This window comes from Aspergillus ibericus (assembly GCF_003184845.1).
Source record: "Aspergillus ibericus CBS 121593 unplaced genomic scaffold BO80scaffold_10, whole genome shotgun sequence".
NCBI lineage: Eukaryota > Fungi > Ascomycota > Eurotiomycetes > Eurotiales > Aspergillaceae > Aspergillus > Aspergillus ibericus.
This window is the reverse complement of record NW_020292108.1, coordinates 494,948-513,296: the sequence shown is the minus strand read 5'-3', so window position 1 is coordinate 513,296 and position 18,349 is coordinate 494,948. Positions and strand designations below refer to the sequence as shown.

The window sequence follows — 18,349 nt, the reverse complement described above, 5'->3', positions numbered from 1 at the left end:
GCACCGGTAGACAGACCGAGTATGACACCCTCCTGTCGTTGTCCTTATCATATTGCCCATCCACTGAGATGACAAGTTCCCCACAGGGGATCAATATGTCAGAATGACCCCGCTACAGCCCGGCATAATCAAAACCCTGGTACTACTAAATTGCTGGCCAGTTAGGGCTCCTGATTCGTGTTCATGCCTCTGGGTGCTGGGATAGGATCAATAGCGGGCTTACATATGAACCAGGACAAGGCGGAGCATGTAGTACAGAGGGACCAAGTGGGATTTGTATGTAATGATGAAGCGCATTCGTTATTGACTGCACGTGAAGCATGGCGCCCAGTCGCGCAGTACACGATTCCTCGAGCAATCATCCCTTGATGAACCTCCGAGGTGCAAGACAAACCAGGTAATCAATTTAAGTAGAAGTCAATACTACGCGTCTTCCTACAAACACCCCGCACGATCAAAGAGTCCTACGATATAACAGGATTAGTCTCTCATTAGATTATTCTCGCCAAGCCTGTATCTGCAGATATCTCACTGAAAGATCGAGTACAACGTTGTGATTCATCCTGCCCAGAAAGCATTTGCACCTGCGAAAGAAAAAAACCTACCGCAAAGGGTTTAGAGCTGCAGGGCGTTGCCGTGGTACTTCGGTTGCTCAAAGGCTGCCGAGACACTGATTTCATCAGTCCGTTCCGGGAATCCGTCAAAGGACTTGGCATAGGTCGCAATGGAGTGGGCGACGAGCTAGAAACCAGCATATTAGCAACAGAATGACCCGCATAAGGGTAAACCCATCCGGGAGCCGTCCTACCTTGGTATTCCATTCCCACGCAGTCAAGTTCAAATTGGCCACGGTGTCGCAGAGCTGGTGGTAGCACGGGTCATACCATTCACCAGCGACACCCCCAAACATGCTCTCTTCCTCGATCGTCTTAATCCCCTCAGCGCCCGTGGCAATCCCACCACCCGGGATACCGTTACGGATAAAGGCATCGTAGTCGCTGCGTCCATCGAACGGGATGTACGTGTAGTTGAAGCCGTGATCCTCGTAGAAGTCGGTGTATAGATCGCGAAGCTCTTCCGATCCGTTAGGGTTGACGGCATTGGTAGCATTGTATACCTGGTACGCAAAGTTTGGCGAAGCGAGCATGTCGTAGTCCATGAAGAGGCGGATCTTTCTGTTCTCTTCCGGGGTGAGAACCGAAACATAGTAATCGGATCCGAGGAGGCCTTCCTCCTCTGCGGCCCACCAAGCAAAGCGCACACAGTTGTTGACACTGAATTGAGTGAGAAGGGTCGCGAGTTCTAGAAGGGTCAAACTACCAGACCCATCGTCGTTGATACCGGGGCCCTCGGCAACGCTGTCACTGTGGCCACCCAGCATGACACAGTTGTTGGGATCACCATCGGTGGTTTGAGCGATAATGTTCGTGGTATCAATGGACTCAACAATGGCATCCACGTAGGCAATGGCATCAACCTTCTCGCCCTTCTTCAACTGCTCTAGGACCGGGGCTGCATCGGTGTCCGAAATACCAAAGGTGGCGACGTGATCTGGGGTCGGAGTACCTAGCGTTCCACTTAGGTCGCCAGGCTCGTTGTTGTAGACGACAGCAGCGACAGCTCCTGCTTTACCGGCGAGCTCCGACTTGGTTCCAAACGGACAACTTCCCCGACTGATGAATGCAACAGCCCCGGCCAGATTAGAAGGATAGTCCGAGGCCTCGCACCCGAGATTGGATACTGCGACCACGGGACCATAGACCGGTTCTTTATTGCCGGTTGGGGGAGTCAGACCCATTGGCGTAGCGGATTTGGGGACATCGTGGCCAAGGACGAGACGAGACTCGAAGACGTTGCCCGTCACGGCAGGGAAGGACTGATTGGAGACAGTATAGTAATCACCGAGCTCGAGAAGGGTCGAATAGATATAGTCGAGAGTACCCAGGTGACCTAAGGAAGGTAAGAAAGAGAGCGCAAGTCAACCAGAGTAGGTATACCTTTGCTACCAATGACGCGGGTGGGATGGTTATATTCATGTTCTCCCAGCTCCGCAATCTTGTACAGTTGCCGGGCCCGGCTCAGCAGATTCTCAGCCTTGACCTGTTCTTGCAGCAAAGGGGAGCTAATCAGGGGCTTGTCGCCCGTGACAGGGGCCTGCGAGTGGGAATTGGAGCTTTGCAGCAGGGGCAGTTGCAGAGCACCCACCTGGCCCAGGAGCATTGGGACCAGAGGTAGCGTCGCGGAGTCAATACGCATGATGGGCGAGGAAGAATAGACGACGAAGGATAGATGAGGAGGATAGGTGATCGAGGACTCCGCCAGAGAAGGAGAAGGAGCCTGGAAAGAGGAGGCTGGGGAGAAGGGGAGAGGCAGAGGAGAGTTAGCAATGACTGGTTGGAACTTAAATACGACCGGAGCTGGAACTCAAGGAAGGGGAGCTGCCAGGAACCGGTCAGCTGATAACGATAAGATAGCCCCGGAGAGGCGGGCACCGGACCTGCTCGATCGGGATTAGCGGCAGTCGCGTCATCTCCATCCCGAGGATCTTGATCAGCATCCCTCCTCCACACGCCAGGTTCGCGCCAGTACCCCTGTGATCGGGACCATTCTGTTGCAAGTGCCATGCCTCCAAGCTCATACTCGATTGAAAAACATTCGCTAATTCTTTGAATCATAGAGAATTCCAGGAATCGTGTCCTTTGCCTTCCCCACGCCCTCCCGTGAAGTCCGACGGCAAGCACCGAGCTTCCGCTTCTCAACTGGGCGGGTTCCTTCTCTGGACGAATTTGGACACTCCAGCAAGATGTAGATCCGTTCTCGCAAGGCGAAATTTTCCCGATCGGAGATGCCACATAGCTAGGTGCTCGTTGCCGGCTGAGCTACGTTGGATGATGAGCAGCTTCAGTGATCGGGCCATGCAGCCCCATCCATACGAGAGTAGAGGGCGGTCCGGTTGGCTGATACCCGTGTCCCATTAGGAACAGGAATCGGTGTAGTCCACGTCGGCGTATGACCCGGGTGCGCATCCCTGTTGCACCACTCACGGATGCTTGTGGCATAGTTGCGGTACACGGTCAGGGGTTCCCTTCTCTGAGAAATACTCTGTCTATCAACGAGGGGAAAGACGCTGCTACTATCCTGCATATGCCGCGTATTCGAACAGGGCTGCCCCTGGGGGTCCAGGCCTCCCGCCCAAAGACGGCTCGCTCGACCTATAGCAGATGCCGTGAGCCTGCTTCGTACGAGCTCCATTGCCTTCTCCCAAAAGGCACATTGGGGTCGCTCCTCGTGACAGATGAATGGCTATTCCAGCCAGACTGACCAATAAGTGTCCTGCCACTCAGTCATTATCATAATGCCTCGCGATGTTCATGGCTAGCTAGGGCGAAGACCCACCAATGCAACCCCTCAGGCCTCCATCGGTCGTTTACGTCGTGCGCCGTTGTATACCTGTCCTCTTGCCAGCCTTGATTCTAATATCTCGGCCACAATTGCTGCTGCATCAATGGCTTGCTCTTCACGAGGGCTCGTAAAAGCGTCGCGTCTCTGTAATTCAATACTAAGATATGCCATGTCTTAACCATGGTAATTCCGGTAAGGTGAAATCCCAACTGCAGCTCCTGTTCACCTGGACGTCGCTGCTATCAGCCAGACACGGTTGGGTGTGATGGTCTCCTTCCAGCATCGGGGAGGATAAAATGTGCCGGTTCCATCACCGGATGGTGAACCCAAATTCTTACGGATCGTGTTACGTCACTTTGGCCTCATCCGAATTTTAAGCAAAGCTGTTTGCGGTGATGTCCCATGCCCAGATCTACCGTTCTTAAGACTTCTTCTACAGGCTATCCTGCACAGTACTGTTTCCCCCTGGTGATGAGGACCATTCGATATGGTTTACGCAGAATGGATCATGATGTCATTCCTAATCATGGCATACCCTATTTCCCATAGAGAAGCCAGCTAAGGGTGTTTCATCCTCTCACATGGTATAATCTGGAGAGTCTTACAACGAGATGTCGGACGAGGAGGCCCAGGACACTCGTCAGCCCACAACTCCGATATGTATTGCGATATGCAACTTCTCCTCGCAGTGGTTTCTCATACCACAAGGTACGGGTATCATTGCTGTTATTCTTCATCAATTGGACTATCATTTCGATGGTCTGGAGATCATCTCTGAGGTGGTCTGGGTGTATACAATCATACTGCTAGCGCTAGGCGTCTCTATCTACCTTGCACGAGTCTTCATGTACCCGCGTTGTGTCGCGCGGGCACTCCGGACAAGTATGGTGGAAACATCCTGCCTTGCCAGCATCCCTATCACCCTTACCACCATTATTCAGATGATCGCTTTGACTATCGCTCAGCAATGGGGTGCAGGATGGCCGATAGCCTCGTACGTCCTGTGGTGGGTCAACACAGCCATGGCTGTAGTTGCCGTCATGGGCATACCATACATCTTTATCAACCTCCATTCCCCGGGAGTCAAAGCCGTTGTGCCATCCGTCCTGCTTCCATTGATCTCTACTTTGACCTCTGCAGCAGGTGGGGGCATCGTGTGCGAGTATAGCGGCGTCAGCGCCCGACTGCAAGTTCCACTTGTCATCGTAGCATACCTCGAAATCGGTATCAGCATCCCTCTGGCCATGGCCTTTGACGATGTCTTTGTCGCCCGTCTGTTCGAACGCGAATTTCTGCCTATGAGTCAGGTCTACCAAGACATGATTCTCTGTGGTCCGTTTGGACAAGCCAGCTTCGCGCTGCTGATTCTCGGCCAAGTGGTGCGCTCCGGGGCATTTGCGCAGTACGATCGGGGGACCTTCCTGTCAGCTGAAGCAGCGGTTCCAATCGGCTACGCCAGTCAGTTCGCCGGGCTGCTGTCCTGGGGGTACGGGACCTTTTGGTGGGGCTATGCCATCATAAGTATTGTGCATACAGCTTTTAAGCAACCAGGAGGCTGGCGGAAGACGCGCTATTCTCTTTCAGCATGGTCTTTGGTATTCCCATGGGTGAGCAGGGCTTCTATAAAATCATCTTAAATATAGCTATCATCTAATGGCATCTCTAGGGCGTTTATACCAATGCGGCAGTGGAGCTCGGGAAGGTCATGGACTCACCCGCGTTCAGGGTGTGGTCGACGGTGCTGCTTGTCTTGCTGCTCATTATATGGATTGTGAACCACATCTTCACCATCAAAGGTCTTATTACAGGGCAACTCCTGTCGCTCCAGCATGGATGGCGTGTAGGTCACTACCGGGCCGGTGAAGTTGACAAACAAGTATAAGCGACCAGCTCGAAATCATCCATTTTCTTACGAATTACATCGGGCTCAAGGTCTACCGCTCGTTTGCAGGTTACCACAGGTTTCACCTTCACCGTGCTGCACATCCTGCCTATATTAGGGCCTGTACTTTCGTTTTTCATTTCTCATTGATATACCGGACCGGCAATGCTTTCGTTGCCTTTGTTGTACCCAGATTACCAGGCGCTTTTAGAAGAATACATCGCATCAGAACCTTCGGTTCAATCAAAAGTATTATTCGCCGCCTCAAACGCATCTGCCTCATTTTGACCCGACACGCCCTTCTTCATCCTAGCGCCATCGGTAAAAGACCATTGATCAGCGACAGGGTTACCATTCTCGTCCACTGTGGTCTCGAACCACTCCTCTGGGCCCCAATTAGAAGTTAGATCTGCTGCTTGGGATCGCACACCAGCCGAGTGCGACGCATCCTGCAATCGTTGCGAGGTCCTTTGATCCTGGGTGGTATTGCGCAGGCGTCGACTCTGCTCCTCGTCTTGGGGGTAGCGGATCCCGATATCAGTCTTTGTGTGCGGCATTTTGGTGCTTGTGAATGGGTCTATTGGTGTTAGCTTTATAGTCTGAGTAGTTGAGTCGGCGTTGGAAGAACATACAATGTTTTCAGCGGTCGTCTGTTATCAAATCGATTGGTGATCATTAGAAGACCCAAGTTTACCAGCTGCTCTGCCATTATTATATGCTCTACTCTCGCCGGTTACTGTTCGTATCCTGACGTTAAAAGTACTTAACCCCATGACGCAGTTCGCATCGCCACCATCGAGCTCTCTGATGCAGACAGTCACAAAAAGTGAGATACACCTCGTCCTGCAAACCATGATGGAGGACATGCATTTTTAATGGCTAATGTGGGTCGAATTAGACTTCGCACAAAGGCATTATCCTGCTTACTTTAGCTTTCATCCGAAGTCGAGGTTTCATCAACTGACGTGGATGATATCAGGGTAAAGCTTCATGATCTTGGTTTATTGTGGCATGCTTGCCAACATTCTTAGCATTTGGATTGTAGTTTATTGCGATGTTGCGTGGTGCTTAACATCTAGTGTATCTGAAGTTGGGTAAAGGATCATGTATTTATCACATGTTCAAATTCAATTAATGATTTGTCAAAGAGATGTAATATGTAAGACTACTTGAAGTACATATTGAAACGAGAAACCTTACCACTTACCTGTATTGCTTAAATACTAGGATGGTGGAAATGATAGGAGTTCCGACAAGTTCCGACACATCAGCTGCCGCGACACTCTTCTTCGAGAAACGGCCACCCAGACCTCTTTCACTCGCCAAATCAACAGGTCTAGTAGTGAGTAATTTGTTGAGTTTCATGCTCTGTATCAGATAAAAGAAAGTAATTCCCCTAGTGTGAACTAGTTACGCTCCACAGCCTAGGGGTCGGGTGGAATCTTTCTTGATTACCTCGACATGGTATCTGACGCTGAGAATGCACACTTTCCCAGCTTTACACGGATGGAAGTGGATGCAGATCGAATTGGTAAAGGGTAAAGGGAAAACTGGAGAAACTTATTATATAGATGGCTAGATCATACAACACAAACCGAAGGCAGAGGGCGAAAAGGGTGATGAAGAATACAAAGTGGGAAGGAAAGATAACAATAAAATGGTCGTGACACATGAGCAGGGCGAAGGAAGATCATCGCAGGCCATACATAAATCATGCAGATCATATCCATGAAGCCAGAACAACGTCCCAGGCCTCTTCACTTGCCGCCAAACCCGGGGATCGCACTCCCCACACTCTTCGCACCACTAGCAAGGGAGGACCCGGCCGATTGCACTCCTGACGACAGACCCTGGCCTGCACGTTTGGAGCTATCGACAACAGGATCCGTCACCCCTCCCAGAGGTCCTCCGTAAGAGCCATTCTCGTCTTTTCCTCCCCTCTCAGCGCGATTGAAGCCCTCCTTCGAAGCCATGTTCCCAACGGGAGCCAGCAGACCGTTTTCGCCTAGTTGGTTCCCGACCACCTGATTCACGTCGTCCTGAAGTTGATCGACTTGTTTTACGCCGGTGACCTTCGTTTTGGAGAGGTTATCTGTGGGAGTCAGCTAACGCGCCAGATAATAGCAGGTGGAAAGTGCCTTACCCTTGGTTACGTAGGAGGCCTTGTTGTCGCCTTTGCCGAACCACTTAAGGTACTGGTCCTCTAACCAGGGCATCCACTTCTCGTATTGGTCATTGTAGGCTTCCTGGACCCATTCCGTGAACGACTGCTTGTTGCGTTGTTCGGTGGGAAGGTTGTTGTATAGCTGCCGCTGCTCTTCTTCGGTGTGGGTGAGATTATCGGTGGTTTGCTTGATGGAATCCATTGCGGCTCTTGATTCTAGACGTGGTGGACGATAAGGTATTTTGGTCAAGAAGGATGATATGCTGATGGAGAAGGCTTCCGAACACTTTCCCTCTCCCCGGGGTCAGATATAGATGGATGTGGAAATGACATGACGTATGTGGATATGCCTAATGCAGGGAGTCCACGCGGCAGAACTCAGAGTAGACGTCAGGCCTTGGCAAATGGCGTTGAGCGTGGTCCATGTTCAGTGGCCTGGAGAGAGAAGGACGGATTGCGAGGGTGCGCCGCGAGGTCCAGGTAGTGACGTCATCTGACCGACGTCGCCGTGGGGAAGTTCATAAAGATGGATGCATGCATAGCTTATGTAATTTAATGTGATTGATGCACTTTCACGGTTATTTTCGACGGAATTCTGTTTTCCCACCAATCGGCAATATTTGTGATCTATAGTAGCAGGCACTTGTCCTCAAGGATAACGATACCCCAATGAAAGGACAAGGTGCAAGTCGAGTAGAGACCCGTCATCTGGCTATGTGGAAATGGAGTTCTGAATCGCAGTGATTCCCAGAAGGTCCTCTCTAGCCTTGGTGATCGGCAATGTACCCACTCGCTTATACGTACATAGTAGCTCGACATGACCGATGTCCAGTTTTCTTATCAAGTTCAGCAGTTGGACCGGCGCTGTCAATTGCGTGGCCTTGTGCTTGTGAGCCCAAACGAAACATTTTACTGTGGATGGGCCACCGGAGTTGAGTAGAATGAAAAAGAATCAGTAGACAAGTTGAAAAAAAAGTCCGAATATATTAAAAGCCAGACTGGAACAATGTGAAGTACGGAGTAGTACATTGACAGATACCAAGCTGCGTGAGCAACAAGTAGGATTCCACTGCATGGGTGGCTGGCAGTTCACAGTAGGCGGCGGCACATGATCAATAGCCGGTGCCTCACCGTAGGGGGAGAAGTGAGGTAGCTCCCCTTCAGAAAGCTCGCCTCAACTACAGAACATCAACAACCCACAACGCACAGCTTTCCTTAATCCTACTCGGATCAGTTATAATGAAGATAACTCACTGTTTGTCTAATGGTTTTACAGTCATTCTCGCTTAGTACATATCAACGCTGACCCATCAAAGCAATGCAGTTCATCACGCCATCTCATCATGTGTCGACACAATCACCTTTTCAGGCTCATTGATGCTCTTTTGCCGATGTCGCTCAAGCTCCTCCCCGAAACGATCAGGAATCTGGTTAGTCCTCCAGGGCCTCAGCTTGGTCTCGAACATCATGTCAATATCCTCGAGCGACCGGCGAGCCGTCTCCGGGTAGAAGAAGAAGACATGGAAAGTCATAACGGTGCAGAATACCCCGAAGATAATGTAGGTCTTCCACTGGATGTTGGTAAAGGCTGGTGCGACGAAGTATGCCAACGCAAAGTTGAAGATCCAGTTCCCGGCGGCTGACAGACCAACACCCTTGGCACGATACTTCAGGGGGTAGACTTCCGATGCGTAAACCCACGCCACAGGGGCCTATAACATGTCTATGTCAGCATTTGTTTGTCTGGATCGTTTCGAGGGGCGGGAGCCAGCATACCCAGGTGAAACCGTACACAGCGACGAAAATGTACGAGACGGCGATGACACCCTTGCCTGGTGGGCCAGTGATTGACCACTTCAGGTTTGCATTACCATCGACCGAGTCAACGTGGTGGCCTCGTGTGGCCATGAGGGCCGCAATAGTAAAGTGGCAGGCCATACAGAGAACTGATCCAGTAAGGAGCAAAACCCGCCGACCGATGCGATCAACAAAAGGCAGGATGGCCCCAGTGGTGACCAGGAAGATCACATATTGAATAGCCGATGAATATAGGGTGGTGTTTCCAGACTAGAGGATATTGTGAGTCTCAGACACTGCAAGGGGTGGCGAAATAGACTTACCATTCCAGCCATGTTAAAGATGTACACGACGTAGTACATGGCGACATTGCCTCCCAGCAACTGTTGCCAGACTTGGGCGCTGACACCGCACAGGGTTCGCTGCCACATTTTGGGCCCGAACAATGAGAGGAATGTAACATCCTTGGCCTCCTGGGCGATCCGTGCTGCTTCCTGAACCTCTTCAAATTCCACCTGAACCACAGGGTCGTTGCGGTCACCCTTGGCATGAAGCATGGCCAAAACGTCAAGAGCCTCCTCCCAGCGCTCCTTACTTGCCAACCAACGCGGGGATTCGGGGAAGAACTGTAGCGCAGCAAGCAGGATCAACGCTGGGATACCCTGGACACCCCATGAAACACGGAAGGAAGCAGCTCCCGCCAGTCCCTTTCCACATCCGTAGGAAATGAGATACATGATGAGCATACCCCATTCAATAGCCCACTGTTGGATACCGACGATACGACCGCGGATACGGGCAGGCGCCAATTCGGCTAGATAGACGCAGACCTGGGAAGAGGTGATACCGACTAACGGACCTGTTAGCATGTAGCCGATCAGGGGGGAAGTTGGGGGTTATACCAGCAAGACCGCTGATCACTCGCCCAGCCACCAGATGAGCTACATTCTGGGCGCTACATTGAACGGCAGCGCCAATGACCCAGATACAACACGCGATCATGAGAGAGTAACGACGTCCGATGCGGTCCGATAGGAAACCGGCAGCAAGAGCACCCGCAAAGGAGCCAGCCGACATGGACGCGGTAATCTAGTGAACCCATGAGGTGATCAGCCCTTCTTCGCCTGTGATGATTCAAAAAGCAAGGGATTACTTACGCCACCTTGCAAGTCGGAGTCGGGAGAATGAAAGTACTCCAGGTACTGGTCAGTGCCAATCCAGGCACTCATGGAACTGACATCGAAGCCGAACAAGGCACCACCAATGGTGCCGAAGGAGGCCAGGACTGTGTATCGCGGTCAGCGCGAGTCAAGGGCTGTCACCAGGCCTAGACATACCGTAGATATTTGAAATGCGATACATGATGTCCAGCAGTCACACCGAATTGCCCTCAATGACTGGACTGCAACCGGGTTAGGAGGCGGAGAACCGGTCTCGGGATACGGGCTACATTTATAGAGGACCATTGCCTAGCTCCCGAAGCTGCATCTCGTCGGCGACATGAACTTGGCTTCATCGCCGTGGCGTCACAAGCGGACCGGGTGCGGCGGTGAGTGGTGCGAGACACGCATGGCCTAGCCGGCTGGAAGAAGAAAGGATCGCCGGCCGTAATGCGGAGGTCCGGGGATTCATGATGGAGCACGAATCAGAGGATCCGGGGACGGCAGAGCTCCGCGTCCCGAGTGGAGGGCTTCGGGGCCCCAGATCCAGTCGGGTCATTCTTGCACGGAGATTTTCCCTGTTCGTGCCTGCCGTCCGGATGAATCCCATTTTAACCGAGGTCGGCTAGATGTCGCCTAGCCAGCTGGCAGAGGGGTCCAATCCTGGAGACCCCAGGCGGAGGAAACTTTACCACATGCCCTCGTCATCGGGTTTGCTCCATGGGGTTATGACAGGTGAGCCTTACCGGGGCCACATGCCTTGCCACGAACGAGGTACATACCGGGCCGGGAAGGAGCACGGCAACCTTGACATAGAACGTTGTCGGACCGGGATGCGGAGCTTGGTCCTCCAGCCATTGCAACTAACGCTCGGCTATCCTCGTGGCAGCTAGCCACGATGCGGTTTCCTTTCGCTCGGTACTCCTGTTACTATGTGGTAATTTTGCTGGCTTCTGATGTGACCAGTAGCTCAAGAGGTTGTCCGCAATTTTCCGGGAGGACATGCCTTTCTCCCAGCGTTACTGGACTAATAAATGACAGCGTTCCACTCCTCGTACCCCACTGCAGTTGGTTGGGGGTCCTTGAGACCAATCAGCAAGCATATGGTTCAAGCTGCATCATGGTCCTAGCTTCCCTTCAGTTGAGCTCGATAGGTTTACCGATCCCAGTACGATGAGGTCATGGAGCCCGCTACTCCTTCCCCAGCTGTGTCCATATGACTACTAGCGCCCTGTCAACTGGCAGGAAGGAGCGCTAGCGGAACCGAAGCAATATGTTGGGGAAGATGTCCACCTGACAATTCTGTTCAATCACCCGTGAATCAATCGCTCATGCTGGCGCTTCTGAGTTCCCCAGATTGTTCCGTTGCTAGAATCCAAATACGGAGTACATAGCACGCTATGACCCTGGAGCCAAATTAATGGACAAGGCATCGACAGGGCTGATGGGACCGACCTGGTACACCTGTTTGAACTCGGAGCCAATGTCGCTCCTACTGCAATGGTTGTCGCGTTATCATTAAGTACAAGGTTGAAGTGCCGCGGTTGTTTACTGCGACGACAAAAACATATTTTATGATGCAGTACTAATTCGATGCAGCGGCGATGAGTAGATGACATGTTTGAAGAGTGTGAGACAATCCTTACCAGAGCGTCTCCACACCTCTGTCATGTTTTTCATTCATATGCCGCAGCAGGTTGCAACTTCAAGGTTTGAGTGACGATTGACCTCTTAGTCAGTTCAAAGGGCTTTTGTGCGTCATCGAGACGAATGATTTGGACGGACCTCCAATTGCTCGTGTCCTCAGGACTGCAGCAACTAGCGGAATATTGCAATCCTCTTTGCAATTCAAAGTACATCTGGGGGATTAATCATGCATAGCAATATAAAAATCGCTACTGGTCATGGCTAGTCCGCCTTCCCGATCATCGAGCGTTATTATGGCTCCAAGCAACATTTTTCAAGGGGTGTAGTAGAGGAATCGAGCTGTGAGCTGACCACGAGGGTCATTCATGTTTACCGTTATATCGTGCCATAAAGATATGAAACATCGGATGCTACTATGACCACGAAGATCTCTCACCGAAGAGATATGGGTGTAAGCACATCAATTTGATGCATGTTTTCTTGGATATGGGGACTTGCGGTCAATGCGACGCGCATCGTCTTGGTCCATCAATTAGCTCCTCAGACAACGAGTGCATATAGCAGAGCATGCCTGACGAAGAACTCCTTGCGTTCGATAGTCGGTTCTTTTCCCACTGGCTCTGGGTTAGCCTTCTGCCATATATGTCTCGGCCTCGGGGTCTGACCGTCATCCAGGGTGGGAAAAAGCGATGGGAAAGGCCCTAGCCTGTTTGGGTCTCTGAAGGGCGTAGAGCATGACTCACCACTGCTTACGCTATATCTCAGGGCCGAAGACAATCTTCTTCCCCACGCTGCGTCGTGTCCATATGATATATGGCTCTCTTCATGTCCAGCAGACTTTCGACTAGGGGTGTCTATCCAAAAGTCGATTCGGTGGTCAGAATTATTGGAATGAAGAACAACAGCATTTCCGAGGTTTAATCCAAAGATGCTGTCATTTCTTTCGATCAGTTGCTTTGGAGCCTATACCCAATACCGACTGCTTTATGAGACCACATCATGCCAACAAAGCATCCAGGCCATTAGACATTGACTTCAACCCTGGTTCCCCGGCAATTTGTTGGCAACGACACTTGACACTTATTCGCCATGTATGGCATGACGGTGACACAGGAAGAAGCATGCATGCAGTACCCCGATGAAGAAAGTCAATACATCGCTTACCCCACCAATATCCACGGAGGGAGAGCTTAGAAAACAACAATGTGTCCGGGATGATTAGGTATAATGTACCTAGGCCTTCGACAGGATGGCGATGATCATGGACTGATCAGCACTGGACAACACGTCCACTTCATCTTTATGCTGATCACCTTTACTACTGTCAGCGGTGAAGGAAAGCCGCCGTCTGCAGGTGTCAGCTCAAGCCGAGGATCAGACGCAAGGGACGATGCCTGGTAGCAGTCTCCAGATTGAGCTTGTCGCTGCCCCGGAGAGGCTGAGACATTCCAACTGAGCATCGAACCAGCGGTGAACCGAGGCAAACCTTGTTGGGCTCAGTAACATTGAACCAGGAAAATAAACTGCTGTGTCTGAGTTCTCGAGAATCCATTTGGCTCAGAGTGAAGAGCAAGGTTCCATACGGTCACCCCAGTTGCATTAGGTCTGGAAACGGTCAGAACGTGGCAGACGGCTGTCAAATGAACAGATGCGCCCGTACAAAAGGGGCCCGGACTAATGTAAGGAGACCATCGACAGATTGATCGCATCAGGGATGGGTGTCAGGGAACCGCACGACGGACAAGCTATTGACGGAGAGGATCGGTCATGCTGCATTCCCGTCCGTTGGATCGAGTTGCCACGTGCCACACAGTCGGGTAGCAGGTTGCAATGTTAGGTAGGATATGATGGAGGCTGAATTTATCCAAATGAATGGCAGGACTAGGGCGCAGATCCTAATCAACCAGCAAGTCGTCAGCCGGCGATGAAATCACTCCACTCCAATGACGAATTTGTACAACTCCCGCCACCTCTCCCATGAATGGCAAGGATAATACCAAGATGCTCGCCTGATTCTCCGTGACTAACCGCAGCTTCCCGACGCGTGTGTGACGCCAATCGTCCGGGGGGGGAAGCCAATGATCAGACTGTGCGACATCCCAGATAGCCGGCTGCGGGCGGTGCAGGACATCCCTAGGCGATAGCTTAAGCCCAGAAGCCAAGCTATAATTAATTTAGCTTTTCCTCTGGTTGGCTAGCGTGCACCCGCGGTGCCACGATACGCGTCAGATTACCCCGACTGGAGAGATAACGACCACCACCCAGAGATAACCTCCCGATAGCGGATCCCTCGCCCCTGGACAACCTCGTTCATCTTCATCCCCTTGTGCCTGTCCGGAGTACGTCCATGTACTCCGCATCATGAGTTAGGCCCGGACTACACTGGCCTCCCCCGGCTGGTGCCAGCTTTATTGCCCATGTACCGCCGATCCGTCGGATCGCCACAATGTCCCAGATGCAAGGGATCTGGCACAACATCCTTGCGTCGCCCACGAGGACATGACATGAGGTGGCCTTCATCGGTAGACTTGGCGTTTCTGGGCCTTCGCTCGCATTGGTCGTACCGTTCGTCCGGCCGTCAACCCTGGCGCAAGCCTTTTCGATGATAATGTAACCTTGTGTGCACTGGGGTAACCGCGAGGCGCACTCGGCGAGGTATCATTTGTGGCAAGTTAGGCCAGACGATAACACGGCGCCCCCGATTGCCCAGCACACTCTGGGAGGATGCATATCAGCTGATAGCACAGACCGTATGGTTCTGATAACGAGTCCGGGGGACGGCTGCAATTGGCGGCCGGGGAAATGGCTATCAGTAACACTACTTCGGATGATGGCGCCAGTTGAACTTCCAGAAGGGCTCTGCTCCTAGGCCGGACGAACTGGTGCAGGATGCCAATCAAGCATGTCGCAGACCGATATGACTGGAGCTATCTGGGGGTTATCTTTATCTCTACCTGACAAGAGCCAAGCCCACTAATGGCCTGACGCAAGGCCTCTTATCTGCGAAAGAGATCGGTCTCTGCAGGCTGTAATCTGATTGGGGGATTCCGCTGTCGCAATGCGTCGCACGGCTGTCGTAGGACTGTTATAATGTCCTTGGACCCAGCCGTTGTCAGCCAAGCTCGATTCTTGACTCTTCTTTGTTGCCTTTTCAGTACTCCATCTATACTTATCGACCATCCCTCACGATGGCCGAACCATCCCCCATGGCGGCCTACGAGACCTCCAGTCATGATGCCGAGAAGAAAGGCGAGCCCGAGTCGGGTTGGGCCTCTGTTGATGTCGACTATGGTGCCGAAACCGATCTGAAGCGGAGTTTGTCCACCAGACACCTGACCATGATTGCGCTGGGATCATCTATTGGTATGGGGTTGTGGCTGGGGAGTGGTGAATCCCTGGAGAATGGTGGCCCGGCAGCCATCTTCATCGGCTACCTACTGAGTGGCACGATGATCTGGTCGGTCAGTCACTCGATCGGCGAGATGGCTGTCATGTACCCTCTACCGTCTGCCTTCACCCAGTGGACAGAGATCTTTATCGACCGGTCGGCGGCATTTGCCCTGGGTTGGGCGTATTGGTTTTCCTACTTTATCACGATTGCAAACGAGCTTCAGGTAGGCATGCAGTACATCGCTGGCTGTTCTATGCTGACCTCTTAGGGTATCGTCACGGTGCTGAACTTCTGGACGGACAAGGTGCCCATCGCGGCGTGGATTACAATCTTCTGGGTGGTGATTATCTTCATTAACGTCTTCGCGGTGCGGTTCTTTGGTGAAGTCGAGGTCATTGCCTCCTCCATCAAATTCGGCTGGATTTTCGTGGTTATCATCTCCTTGATTGGTCAGTAGCATCTATTCCTGTCACTCGGGTCAGACTGACAGTCCGGTAGTGGTTTCGGCTGGAGGTGCCCCCAAGGAGGGGCCGATTGGATTCCGTTACTGGAACTCGATGCCATTCACCAATGGCTTCAAGGGATTCCTGTCCGTCATGCCCACGTGTATTTTCGCCATGTCCGGATCGGAGAACTCGGCTCTGGTGGCCGCGGAGACAGACAACCCTCGCAAGGCGGTGCCACGCGCCGTGAGCTCCATCTGGCTGCGCCTGTCCCTGTTCTACATCCTGGGTTCGCTGATGATCACCATCACGGTGTCTCCCAAGGACCCCAACCTCTTCGGCGGCTCGGGCGTCAACGCGTCGCCTTTCGTCATTGCCTACCGCAACGCAGGTCTCGCACCGTTGGCGCACATCATGAACGCCGTCATCTTCATCTCGGTGCTCTCAACCGGTAGTATATCAGCCTACGGTGGTTCGCGCACCCTAATGGGTCTGACCCACCTGAGAATGGCCCCCAAGGTTAGTCCCCCTGCCCATCTCCCCGCCTCATCCACCCACTGACCCCGATCCCACGCTTTCCCTAGATCTTCGGCAAAGCCGACAAGGCCGGTCGCCCTGTGGCCGGGTTAGTGATCACGCTCGTCATCGGCGGCGGTCTCGCCTACCTGAACGTCAACAACAAAGGCTCGACCGTCTTCAGCTGGTTCTCAAACCTGACCTCCCTATTCACGCTCTTCGGATGGGGCACCATCTGCCTATCCCACCTACGCATGCGCTACGCATGGAAAATCCAAGGCCGCTCCGTCGAAGACCTACCCTGGCGGTCCTGGACGTACCCCTACGGCGCCATCTGGGGTCTGTTCTGGTGCATCATTCTCATCATCGCCGAATTCTACCTCAGTTTATGGCCTCTCGGCGGTAACCCCACGGCCAAGGGCTTCTTCGCGAACTACGTGTCGGTCGTGGCGATCTTGGTGCTGTATGTTGCTGCTCGGTGCTATTACCGTGGTCGTTGGTGGGTGGACGCTAGTACGATTGACTTGGATGGGCCCAGACGGTTCTATGCCGATACGGCGGATGAGGAGGCCAAACCGGCCAAGACAGGCTTTAAGAAGTATGCGTCCATGGTGGTGTCGGCGGTGTTGGAGTGATACAGTGTAGTGCAGCGTAGTGTAGTATAGTCTAGTAGGACTTTGTGATATCCATTTGTTTTATTGTTATGACACTTTCTTTAAAAAGACTACTGCGTAGATTACGAATCCTCTAAGGAAACCAGAAATAGTAGCCACAGCTACTACCCACCACATCCTGCTAGAGGGATAAAGTTGAAGCTTTCCCCCACCTGGCAATATTGAATGGGACTGCGATGAAAGGTCTCCATCAAAGTCTTCTTATTATTCTAGTAGGAAAACAGGGAAATCTCCACGATCGCGAGCGCAGCCCATGTAACTGGATTAACCATCCCACGGCATAGCAATCTGAGTACTACTATGTTCCGTCATCCATAGACACATCAGGTTCGTCCGGTTCCTTGCCGTCGTGGAGATTCAGTGTCCGGAAAAATGATCTCCACGTACTACTGGTCCCTGGACCAGCCCTGTTCAGCGTGGATATATGAACCTGAAGAGCAGAAACCTCTGAACATGCTCCTTTGCATAGGTTGCATAGTCTGGAGGCTTTGTGACTCGCTGGAGGGTTGGGGGCGGAAATGGAGGATGTTCAGCGTGCGAAGTAGTGGGCTGGGGATGAGGTTATACCAGTTGAGAAGGATGATCTTGAGATGGCTTACGAGACGTTGGAGTTCTGTATTCCGAGTAACATGATGAAAATATACACCAAAAGGCGCTATTATCATGATACTTACGACATTGAGGGGAGTCTATATATTGGAGCTACTAGTACTGGGTACTAAAACACATAACTACTACTAGCATCCATCGAACAATCAATTGATGTAGAATTGTATATTCGGACTCGACAACGTGGTATTTCCACGTAGAACAATATAACTATCTCCCACTTCATTCATACACCCTCCTCCAAAAAATGTCCAATATCTCACTGCCCAAGAAATATCCCTGTGTGGCAGTGTGCTGAACCGCGCGGGGGCAATCGGGACGGGGAAGGATGGATGGATGCTGATAAGGGGGCTCCCGGCCCCGCCCATGGTCCACTTCCCCTCCCTCCCACTCTCGTCGGTCAGGCACCAGATAGTGGGGGGGTCGAATTCAGGGGTGATTATTGTTCCTGATGTGTCGGGGGTGTCTCTTCTCGGATGTGGAGGATGGAGAGGACGGGGATGGCGGATGCGACCGTGGGATGTTGAGAGAGGGTTGCGGGTGTGATTTGTGGTGGTCTTTGTTAGACGGGGTGGGGATGGCGGGGTGACATTGTGACTTGCGAAAATGGACATGGTCGGACGGAGCGAAGAAGGGAGCAGATAGCAGCTATGGTAGAGGATGA

At 52.2% G+C, this 18,349-nt stretch overlaps 7 protein-coding genes across 7 annotated transcripts; 3 read left to right on the top strand and 4 right to left on the bottom strand.

Moving 5' to 3' along the window:
- Nucleotides 1-462: 462 nt before the first annotated feature.
- On the bottom strand, nucleotides 463-2,415 carry BO80DRAFT_423212 (Zn-dependent exopeptidase). Its single transcript, XM_025718995.1, has 3 exons — nucleotides 1,998-2,415; nucleotides 809-1,950; nucleotides 463-741 (listed from the first exon to the last, which is right to left on the bottom strand). Exons 1-3 carry the CDS (start codon nucleotides 2,254-2,256, stop codon nucleotides 616-618), a joined length of 1,527 nt encoding a protein of 508 aa, XP_025577604.1. The 5' UTR covers nucleotides 2,257-2,415; the 3' UTR covers nucleotides 463-615.
- A 1,218-nt stretch (nucleotides 2,416-3,633) lies between these two features.
- On the top strand, nucleotides 3,634-5,404 carry BO80DRAFT_16322 (putative malic acid transport protein). The gene is made up of 2 exons (XM_025713872.1): nucleotides 3,634-5,009; nucleotides 5,069-5,404. Exons 1-2 carry the CDS (start codon nucleotides 4,014-4,016, stop codon nucleotides 5,282-5,284), a joined length of 1,212 nt encoding a protein of 403 aa, XP_025577603.1. The 5' UTR covers nucleotides 3,634-4,013; the 3' UTR covers nucleotides 5,285-5,404.
- On the bottom strand, nucleotides 5,405-5,888 carry BO80DRAFT_16323 (uncharacterized protein). Its single transcript, XM_025713873.1, has one exon. The coding sequence runs from the start codon at nucleotides 5,839-5,841 to the stop codon at nucleotides 5,524-5,526; it is 318 nt and encodes a 105-aa protein (XP_025577602.1). The 5' UTR covers nucleotides 5,842-5,888; the 3' UTR covers nucleotides 5,405-5,523.
- Nucleotides 5,889-6,802: 914 nt separating this feature from the next.
- On the bottom strand, nucleotides 6,803-7,879 carry BO80DRAFT_500557 (uncharacterized protein). Its single transcript, XM_025724244.1, has 2 exons — nucleotides 7,428-7,879; nucleotides 6,803-7,376 (listed from the first exon to the last, which is right to left on the bottom strand). The coding sequence occupies exons 1-2, from the start codon at nucleotides 7,648-7,650 to the stop codon at nucleotides 7,042-7,044; spliced, it is 558 nt and encodes a 185-aa protein (XP_025577601.1). The 5' UTR covers nucleotides 7,651-7,879; the 3' UTR covers nucleotides 6,803-7,041.
- An 835-nt stretch (nucleotides 7,880-8,714) lies between these two features.
- Nucleotides 8,715-10,879, bottom strand: BO80DRAFT_462981 (sugar porter family MFS transporter). Its single transcript, XM_025722557.1, has 6 exons — nucleotides 10,583-10,879; nucleotides 10,403-10,530; nucleotides 10,148-10,334; nucleotides 9,569-10,095; nucleotides 9,225-9,515; nucleotides 8,715-9,160 (listed from the first exon to the last, which is right to left on the bottom strand). Exons 1-6 carry the CDS (start codon nucleotides 10,605-10,607, stop codon nucleotides 8,777-8,779), a joined length of 1,542 nt encoding a protein of 513 aa, XP_025577600.1. The 5' UTR covers nucleotides 10,608-10,879; the 3' UTR covers nucleotides 8,715-8,776.
- A 280-nt stretch (nucleotides 10,880-11,159) lies between these two features.
- BO80DRAFT_16276 (uncharacterized protein) lies at nucleotides 11,160-11,649 on the top strand. The gene has a single exon (XM_025713871.1). It carries the CDS (start codon nucleotides 11,304-11,306, stop codon nucleotides 11,580-11,582), a length of 279 nt encoding a protein of 92 aa, XP_025577599.1. The 5' UTR covers nucleotides 11,160-11,303; the 3' UTR covers nucleotides 11,583-11,649.
- Nucleotides 11,650-15,258: 3,609 nt separating this feature from the next.
- BO80DRAFT_350160 (putative amino acid transporter) lies at nucleotides 15,259-17,037 on the top strand (the record flags this gene model as incomplete). The annotated part of the gene is made up of 4 exons (XM_025715532.1): nucleotides 15,259-15,666; nucleotides 15,712-15,892; nucleotides 15,942-16,405; nucleotides 16,471-17,037. The coding sequence occupies 4 exons, from the start codon at nucleotides 15,259-15,261 to the stop codon at nucleotides 17,035-17,037; spliced, it is 1,620 nt and encodes a 539-aa protein (XP_025577598.1).
- Nucleotides 17,038-18,349: the final 1,312 nt, after the last annotated feature.